Raw genomic sequence first — 10,673 nt, 5'->3', positions numbered from 1 at the left:
ATTGCATCATATGATTACAATATTCATAACAGGTGGAGTTAGGGGTGGAGATTGAGGCGTGGTCTCTATTTTGAGGAATATTATGGTGGGAAATCCTGTTTGCCTTCATCCTGGGGGCTGTATTTTTACTCTTCATCCTCGCCTGACCTCGGGGACCTTTCGTTCTTTCTATTGTTTTCATGTTCTGATCACTCAGCCTTCAAGAAAGTCTTGGCTTGGGGCCTATAAAACCTATTGAGATGTCACCTTGGCTCCTCTGGGTGAGATTTATGGGCGCTGGGCCCCTTGCCCAGCGTTTATCGTGGTTCCTTCAAGGTCCGATGCTCTCAGCACAGGACAGAATCTTCTTGTGCGAAATACAGTTTACAAAATATGGTTTAAGGCAGATTAAAAATGTACAGGGGGGTGTACAGGGGGGTAGGGGCCCTTATGGGCCCACAGTCCCAATTAACCCTTCCTGCTTCAAGACTGGACACCACGAAGCATTTCTTTACCACAAGGGTGGTCAAACACTGGAACAGGCTTGGCCAACTAGGTGGTGGATGCCCCAAGTCTGTCATTGTTTCAGAGGCATTTGGACAATGCCCTTAATAATATGCTTTAACTGTTGTTCAGGCCTAAATTGGTAGGCACTTGGACTAGATGATCATTGTCGGCACCTTCCAACTGGAACAATTCTATTCTATTCTAGCAACTCTACTTCACTGTGTACACAATTCTTTGGGTGCATACTAACCTAAAGCTCAGGCTCTTGATCTTTCAAATAAGGAATTGCATCATAGAACCACTTATTGACTGTAGCACTGGATTCTCCTCATATAGAGAAGATGTATCCAATGAGTTCTTCATGCATAAATATGTTTTTAATGGGAGACCAATAAAATCCAGATGTTCAAATTCGTGGTTAAACCTGTACTGATGTCTGATGTAAATTTAGGAGCTTTGGCCCTAAATCTCTATTGCTGCTTGTAGGACAGCATCCTTTGGGTAATGTTATTCACTCAGAGGAACTACCTGTGTAGGAAAATATTCAAACACAAGGGATCATCTCAACATAATGTTCATGTTCAGAAAATGCAACTTAAAACACAGAAACTTCAGTCTTAGCAGTGTTCAGCTTTCTTGCATCTTGAAATCATCACACTGAGATTTTGCCAGGTGGAAACCACAGCCACTAGAGTAGATAACAGAACATTTGAGTGATAGGATACAATCTAAGACAAACAAACTGAAAGCCCTTTAATTGTTAAACAGTACTGCTGATGTCCTGATCTCATTTCTGTTGAAGTACTCTTACCTTTTCTTTTGCTAGGAGTAGGAATGAACTCTAGTTCTTCTTTGTAGCCCTGTGTGCAATAACTTCTCTGCTTAAAATCACACTTTGGGGCTTCGTATGCATTGCAAATCTCACTATAGTCTGGGTCGACAATGTCTGGTGAGATACTAGGGAGTTCTCACAGAATACATAGTTTTTAAGTCTGTTTTTTTAATTGAGATGCCATCAAAACTAAAGAAAAAGTGGTCTAATGTAGCTAAAACATATAATTATTCTTGCTGGTGGTATATGATAATTTATAGTACTTTTATTTTTAGAATAATGTAAATTATTGTTCAGGGGTGTAAAAGACAAATAAAGTTGAGCAGTAACTTCTGAAATTAAGCAACTACTGCCGGCTGGTCTTAAAGGAAAACTGCAATATAATACAAAATAATTTTCAGTCATTACATTTAATTAAACTGGAAAAGAAATGTAAACTAGGCATTAATTCCCAGGTATTGAACTACTTCTGAATGCAAAATAAGTTGAATGTATTCAGCACACTCTAATCCCATGTCTGAGCCAATTAATAGGTCAAGAATTTTTTTTTTATTCATAAACAAACAGAAAGTTAAAAAAAAACAAATACAGATCCTGCAGAATGTACCCTTGCACCTCACTTCAACTCTCAGCCTTATTGTATACAGTAGATAAAGTCTGCATAAGAGTCATAGCAAGATCTGGGTCTAATTGAATGGAATACTTTGAATACATGCTACTCCAAGATACAGTGGGCTAGCCAGGTAAAGTTTCCAGAAATAGGATCTATTTAAATACCATGAACACTCAGACACAGTGAAAGAGTGACAAGGACTTACAAAGCAGTCTTGATCTAATTTTTAATGTGGAATAACATATGAATTAAATATTTTATTAAGCCTCTTGAGTAATACTAAAAAAAACTCCACAAACAAACAAAACCCACAAAAACCAAATTACACTTTCCTTGACATATTTGAAGAAAAATACCCTTCCAGCATAACAAGGATATGCTTGTAATGTTAATGCCCATACTTCCCTCTCAGAGTAGAAAAGAACACTAATTCATTTCAAATCAGAGTCCTAACAGAATGCATGACTCTTTGACCTTTGACCAATATTTAATCTTGGCACACACCTTTTCTGTATTATAATTTATCTACACTCCAAATGAATTCTACTTGAGAAGGCTGGGTGTGGAGAAGGGAACAGGAGTATCAGTTTATCACACACAAGGGAAGAAAACAAATTACTTTTTCTATGAACTCTAGGCAATATTTACTTTTCTAAAAAAAAAAAAAAAGACAAAAACCAGAATGAAACAGAGGAATATGTTGTGTCTGAGGCTTTATGTTTTAAAAATAGTTGAATGTTGTTTCCAATGCTATCAAAATCACTGTTCTTTCTGTCTTCAAAAGAATGGCAAAGATAAAATAAATGCAACTGGAAATTGTAAAATATAGATAAGATACTAATAGGTGTCACGAGAAGAAGTCTTTTGGAGCAGGACACCATATAGATCAACCCTCTTTGTGCCACCTCAGTATTCAGTGAACATAGGATGTTTGTTACCATTAGTCCAAGAACTGATTGTGGCAGATTTTAAAGGAGACATTGTTGAAAAACAAACTGCATGTATATATCCATAAAATTCCCTAGACTCAGTTCATTCTTATAATTCATTTCCAAGATTTTGGAAACATGACATGTGTTACATATAAAATTTGCTATTGCAGCAGTAGTTACTTATTTAGTCTCCTCTCTGCTGGCTATTAGATAGTTGTCCTCTTTGCATTCCTTTCCAAACTATGTTAATTATTCCTCAATGGTTTAAACTCAGAAACTATGACTAAGCATAGAAGGTAACAGATCTTTTCTTTGGTGGATGTGTCTTTGACAGAAAGAAGAATGTTTCAGCAAGGGTTGATAAATGCCATAATATACTACCAAAAAAAAAACAACAAACAAACAAAAAACCAACAAAAAACCCCCGACCAAACCAAACCAAAACCCTACAAAACCAATAAAAACCGAACAAAACAAACAAACAAACAAACAAACAAACAAACAAAAAACCAAAAAAACCCCCCACAACAAATTAACTCACACTACCATAGTCCAATGAGTGCATGCTTTCATTCTGCAAAATTGTCAAGAAATTCTCCCCTTCTTCTGCCTTCAAAATCTTAGGTTTAAAGAAAGCTTCACTTCATTCCTAAATGAAATACAGCAAATTAGCTACTCCTGTGAAATCTGTGACCTTCTAATAAGGCATTTACTATAGCCACTTCTGTCTAGACTTTGTGTAAGCAGCAGAATACAAGTTCTATTAGTGATATTTTTTTTTTGCCCTCTCCACAGTGTGTATTCCACCTCACAATCTAAATAAAGTATTTTTACCCATGTTTTACCAGATACTTTCCTTTAGATCCTAAACCAACTCAAAACACATTATCTTTACGTAATAGTCACTTACTTAGTATTTGTTTCTTCTAAATTTTTTTCCAGAGGACAACCATAAATTTAGTCTTTCTTTGCAACTACTGCTGAGATCTGTCTCAAACTGAGCTACATAGATAGCCATCCATACAGGTAAAACTGAGAGGGCAATTAGGAAGAAAGAGTAATCAGAACATCCCACAGGCAAGAAAGGAAAGAGTCCTTTCTCCATAAAAGCCAGAAAGTACATGGAGAATTAATTACTAAAAACACAAACAAATTTAACGATGTTTTTGACGTGTGCTCTATTTTTTCCATCAACAAAAGAGAAGGACTGTATGTACTAATGTTATAATAATTTTCAAAATGTATAAATACTCTTATTTTTCTTCATAACAACTGGCCTCCTAACAATAAAAAATAAATAAAAAACCCCACACAAATTAATTGAGGAAAATAATATCTCAAGAAGTGTCCTCATTTAGAAACAATATTAGTATACCATAAATCACTCAAACCCCTGACCCTGAACCAAATGCCTTTTACCTGGAATTAAAACTAGACTTCAGAGAGAGCATTTTCGTACTTTAGGAGTACTTCCTGTCTTAACATAAAATGTAATGCAAAGAACAGTAGATCAGGTAATTGCTGTTTCTCTTTGTGCTTTAAACACTAAAGGGAATATTTTCACAGGTCTGCAACATTTCTGGGTTAAACCTCACACCTCACAGATAAATTGCTAGACCTACTTGCAAAACCGTGTGTGTGTTGCCTAATAAGTTTGCATGCGTGAAGTGTGTTTTATTGTAGACACAATTCTAACAGATGCAGTGAAAATTTTGCATGTGTACTGTTGATATAAAAAATAATTTATAGGTATTTCACAGTAGAACCATTCATAAATACATTCATTGTTATCTTTCCTTCCATTCTTCTCCCTTTGGTATATTTGGTTAAGGTGAAAGAAAATAAAGCTAACAGACAACAATGGAAGGAAGATTATAGAAAATATTCTTTATTTTGGGAGCATGAAACCATATCCATAATTTTAACAGTTTTAAATGTTCCTGTTAATTAAAAAAAAATTTTAGAATACAAAAATTAATTTTCTGATGAGAAAGTTTACCCAAAAGCCTTATACCATCCTCACCACTACCCCCTCCCCACATACAGAAAGGTGCTTGTCTAGCTCGGGATTTTTAAGGTTAAACTGATTACTTAGATGTCTTTGAAAGTTTTGCTTTTAGAAATGTCAAATGCTTTCAACTTACCTCTGCAATGAATGAAGAAAGAGGATGAAATTACAGATTTAGATAAGTTAAATCTCCTTTTAAGAGTTTATTTTACCCAACTTGAGCCCCTGTCAATACGCTGCTTTTCAGATAATCACTTCCTAAGCATTCACCGTCTTCCAGGTACCTGTTTGGGTTCATGATGAGGACTAAAAAGCCACAGGTTACTATGAACATAAAACCCAGGATCTGATTGTGGAAGAGTTTATCTCCAAAAAACTGTAAACAGAGATTCAGAGACAACAATGTTCTTGCTACGACTGCAGTTATTTTAGTGTTAGAAATATTAAAATAAATACGTTGTAGAAAAAATTCTTTTTAGCATTCTGGTTTTAACTCTGAAAATTATTTACAGAATTTTACATTTTTAATTTCAGATGATCCAAGAATCTGTATAACATGCATTCAGAACTATTATATGTAAGTATAGCTGTATAGTTTTTCATGCCTACATATTTTTCTGAAGCAAAAATGTATGCTACTACATAGACCTGTGCTCTGTAGGTTGTCTCCTTCCTTAAACTGCCTGTCTGAGAACAGTAACTTTGGAAAAGACTTGGGAAATGCTGGAAACTCACCAGTTACTCAGAATTAAGGCTTGTTAAAACTTAGGGACTGATGTAAACTTTGCATACAAGAAGAGAGGAGTATGAAGAGTGGGTCTATAAGTTAAACTGTGCTTTGGAACTGGATTTATAACTAGTTTGCTCTTAGTAGGTTGTGTCCAGTTCTGGCATGGGCTCATATGTTCATCAGACAAACTTAAAAATATATGGAGTTTATGCAAAGGAAAAAATAATTCATTAAAAGATTGACTTAAGTAGAGAGAAAAGGACTCTGCTGCTTTTCAAAGAGACAGGAAAGAGATCTCTGTAAAAATTATCGTGACAAAAGAACGTATTGGTTATAATCTATTTACAAACCATAGCATTGGATTATATGCTTTTACAAGCCATCAGCTCTTTACAACAGCAAAACAGTAATTTCTAATGAAGCATGTGTTAATTTTTGTGCTTTCATTTAAAAATCAAATTAGTTATACTTAAGAATCATAAGATTAAAAAACATGTCTTTGTCAGTTGAATAAGCAACGTAACCATAAATACACTTTGAATCCTCATTATAGGAATTATTTCTATTCACTAAGATGACATGAGAATTTATCATCACCAGTCCTAGAAACACACAGAAAACAAACTCAGTGGTCTCAAAAGAAACTTACTAATGATGTTCTATTTTACCTTACAGGTATAAGCAACATTGCTATAAATACTGTCCAGAAAACACCTACAGAGACGAAGGTTCTCTGCAGTGTAGAGATTGTCCTAGCAACTGTGATAGCTGTGACAAGGACAAGTGTGACTCCTGTGAGGAAGGCTTTTATCTCTCAGGTAAGCAAAGTGCCAAGTATGGCATATATACAAAAATATTTTAGACCCCATCTTTACAGAAAGATTCTGAATCCAAATTCTCAAATTCTTAAATCTGTTCTATGTCAGACAGCGGAGGCTGAGGGGAGTTAGCCCTTTGCAAAATCAGGCATTTGAACTAATGTAAGGTGGTTATGTTAGCCAGTGGTGTAATTTGATTCAAAGGAGCCATATATTTGAATTTCCACTCTTTGGGGTATATAAAAAAAATTTGTATTTGATTTAGATTTTCTCTTTAACTATGGAAAGACATTCAAATGTTTCCTTTCTATTTGCAAGTCTAGTCTTACTTTGACTTTCAGATGCATGTGGAGTAACAAGTCTAAAATACTCTGAAATAAACTCAGTTAAAACACTAAATTCCACACCAGATTCATGCAAGACTAGGAATTCCTTAGCTTTATTAAGAAGCCATAAATCAGACAGGTCTGATTCAGACATGGTCCCAAAAAAGAATCACAGGAGTTTCTGGGGTTATGATATTCTTGTGCATTTCTTGCTGAAGGTACCCAGTACTGGCATCACACTCATGGAAAACTGTGGTGACAACCAGAGGTGATCTGCTGGTCTACAATTTTATTAATTGAAATTAGAAGGAAGCTCAAAAAGCTATCAGTGTAACAACTTCAGGAGATTTAGTATGCCAACACTTACATTGAATCAGGTTTACCTTAGTTTAATTTTATATTCAGCAGAAACTAGAGATCCCAAAAATCTGCATATGTCTAAAATCGGTTTTCTATTGGGACTGTATAATAATTGGGACTCAAACATAAAACTTTCATCCAGACCTGGACTTCCATAAGATTTGTACGTACTAGGATTTAACATATTGATTAAAGCCCAGCTAGATATAAATTTAAGTGCAGATTGGTTTGAAGTTTGTGAGGCTCACATAAGCAACTGAACTGAATTTAGGTTTCATGCTAAAAAAATTAGAGTTTATGTTGCTGCAAAAAATGTCATGCGTTCTTATATATTGGTTCTTTTTCTTAAACCATTTCTTGCTGGAGAGAGAGAAGCTATACATGAGGTACCTCCTTGCAGGGTTGACAGGGGTCAGTATGATGACAGGCTATGTCTGTTGCAGGTGGCACGTGTGTGAGTGAGTGTGGAGATGGCTTCTTCACCGATGACATCTCTAGAGAATGCGAACCTTGCCACAAGAGCTGTGCAACCTGTGTTGGGTACAGTTATGAGAACTGTACTGGGTGCAAAAATGGTTTCCAACTATCTCGTGGGCAGTGCCTGAATCCAAGAAATTCTCAATCAGTGGGAAAGTTCTGGAGCCGTAAGTTGCAACAGATCCTGCAATCTTTTCTGTTTCTTTGAAAACTACTAAAAAATTTGAAATAGTATAGCAAGATCTTGCAGATGGAGTGAAACTGCACTGTTGTCAAATTTCCTGTAATTTCACAGAGTAAAATTCATCTTCCTGCAAATAGCATAACATTTCAATATAACATGTCTTATCTGTGAGTTATCTGAATAGATAAAAGATTAGAAATATAATAAATAAAAAAAAATAAAAATACGAAAAAGATAAAATATAGATAATAGATTAGGGTATTGGGATTTCCTTTCCCACTAAGCTAGTGGGAACCCTGTGGGCTGTGTCTTAGATCAGCTTTGTGGCTATTGGTTCCCTACACAGAAGTCAATGTAAGTTGAACTTGATCCTCACGGGTCATTTTGAACTTGGTATATTCTGTGATTCTTCGAAAATAATGTAATATGTGGCTTTATGTGGGGGTAGTGTGGACTAAAAAAAAAAGCTCTCTCTTCTTTTCCCTGCTCTTCCCTAGACAGACATGCACTGCTTTCTGAGAGACCAAATATGGCCTGTAGAACTATATTCTGGCATTCTGCTCCCACAAGGATGTTTCCACAACCTTCACAAAATATTCAGCTCTTTCTTGGTGCCCTCATCCCTAGCATGGGAGAAGCAACTTTGAAAAAGGCCCAAAAAATCCAAAAAGTATTTGGAAGAAAAATCCTTTTAAAACTAGAGATGTTGAGGGGAATGCTTTGTAATAGATTTAGAAATTATTTTCCCTCAGGGGCATCTTTGAATGTATCACACTACTGTCACAAATTTACTGAGAAAACTTTAAATGAGGAGTTTATATGTAGAATATTTGTCTTTCCCATTATGTTAGTTATATAAAGTACAATTGAATGTACATGTTACCAAAAGAAATTGCAAATGGAAAAAATGGAACTTTCAAATAGAATACTGGAGCAATAGTAAAATGTTCAGGGAGGTTTAGGGATTTACATTACTAGGGGTCTTTAAGAACACATGAAAAGTATCTGGCAGGGATGTTCACCAAACGAAGCAAGAGACCAGATTACTAGCTATATTTTTCAATCAAATATACATTTTCTTCTGATTCCTTTGTCTTTATTTGAATGAAACATCAAAGAATGACTGTCCTTAGATCTATGTGATCTTGCATTAAAAATTAAAATACAGTGGCAAATATTTCCAGGAAAAATATTTACCATTTCTATTCATTGCCTATCTCATGGAGAAAGGTTGTTGTTTCAAAAGGAATAACTTTTCTTCACTTCAAAAAAAAATTAGAGAAAAAAAAAAGAGAAATATTAGTAGAAAGTTGATTTCCTATATTCATTTCCTCATGTTTAATCCATATAGGCAAGTCTTTTTTTTTCAATTTGAGACATCAGTGTCATGGGGAGAGCACATCTGTTTTATGTACTGGTTATTTCTTTCTCACACTGTAAAACAAGGTGACTTCTTACTAGCTTTTTTCTTTTGAGCAGGCATCTGACGCAGTTCTGTATATATCAGCATCACTGATATATACAATCAATGGTATATTGCTGCACTGTGAAACTTCTTTCTCTCTATCTTGCATACCATTTCTCTTTCCTCCCAGTACTAAAAATACATCTGTCTTAGGGGCATTTCAAACTGCAAGATACATCTCTCTCAGAGCTGTATTGCCTTGAACATTAGTGACTGTTCCAAAGTCACAGGATTCCTGTTGCACCTGGAGATGGGACATGGGAACGTGGCTGGAGGCTCTACAATTTTTTGTGGTAGAGTTGCTGCGATTCCTCCAGTGTGGCAGTTGCTGTACCATGTAACTGATGGGAAAGTGATGTTGAACTTGCTGAAATCCTGAGCCTTTTTTGTCAAGGATAGGCTTCCAAATAGTAGTAATCTTCAAGTAAAAATGTTAATGAAGTTGTCACTGTCTTTCCTGAAGTTACACCTTTAATAATTACATTTATCTACATTTTATGAAGTTTCCTGTTCAGACACTCTAGGACTATCCAGATCTCATAACAGTAATTTTCACTGTTTCTAATTAACAACAGAATCTAAATAGTTGAGTTTTTGGCTAGCCTATCAGTCTTTCATTTCTTTTGGTGATGCAGTAAAGGGGCAGATGTCAGCTGAGTCCAGATTTTCAATCATACTGTCTATATTGGAAATCCTTGTTGTATGTTAAAAATCCTTAACAAAAAATACAGGATTTGGGCAGGCAGGACTAAAACACATTTAGCTCTAGTAGTGCATCACACCAACAGGATAGTTCCTGGTTAAAGACTGCAGGACATTTCACATCCTGATAATATTTTGAAATACATGGATAATTTCAAAGGGTGGAGTGGGGGGGAACAAAACCAAACACCAAACCAAACCAAAAATCCAAGAGTTTCACAATCTGTTACAATTATTTCCTTCATTATCTAAATTTTTCTGAAAACCAATAAAATTTAGGAAAGGCAGTCACTATCTTTGTCTACACTATTCTGTAGTACAAGCATGGGTAAAATGAAAACATATCTGTGCTCCTTGAAACTTACTGTCAGTGAAGATTCTGGTATTCATACCTGTACCGAAAACATCCCTGGGCCCAGAACAAGTGATTCCTCTTGATCTCTTTTAAAGCATATCTGCAGGGTCACATCTTTTCCTTTCTTTATTTCAAAGATCACAGGGACAGAGAAAAGACTTTTCTTTCATACACAGGGGCAAAGCCATAGCATCTTTCCAAGTTTTTCACTTGTTAATCTGGACAAATTTACAAATATTTTATCCCAGTTTACTCTTTCTTTCTTTCTTTCTTTCTTTCTTTCTTTCTTTCTTTCTTTCTTTCTTTCTTTCTTTCTTTCTTTCTTTCTTTCTTTCTTTCTTTCTTTCTTTCTTTCTTTCTTTCTTTCTTTCTTTCTTTCTTTCTT

General features: G+C 35.3%; 1 protein-coding gene across 1 annotated transcript in view; it reads left to right on the top strand.

Moving 5' to 3' along the window:
* LOC114054833 (proprotein convertase subtilisin/kexin type 5-like) overlaps window positions 1–10,673 on the top strand; it is a 45,508-nt gene that overhangs the window by 9,833 nt on the left and 25,002 nt on the right. The window contains exons 5-7 of the mRNA XM_027878356.1: window positions 5,406–5,448; window positions 6,277–6,419; window positions 7,549–7,749. Of these exons, the coding sequence (XP_027734157.1) occupies window positions 5,406–5,448; window positions 6,277–6,419; window positions 7,549–7,749 (387 nt within the window). The remainder of the gene's footprint in view (window positions 1–5,405; window positions 5,449–6,276; window positions 6,420–7,548; window positions 7,750–10,673) is intronic.

Source organism: Empidonax traillii, unplaced genomic scaffold, assembly GCF_003031625.1.
Source record: "Empidonax traillii isolate 1590-97213 ecotype Southwest subspecies unplaced genomic scaffold, ASM303162v1 scaffold4:size3804566, whole genome shotgun sequence".
In the NCBI taxonomy this organism is placed as follows: domain Eukaryota; kingdom Metazoa; phylum Chordata; class Aves; order Passeriformes; family Tyrannidae; genus Empidonax; species Empidonax traillii.
The sequence above is the reverse complement of the archived record's forward strand: the minus strand, read 5'-3'. Positions and strand labels throughout refer to the sequence as shown.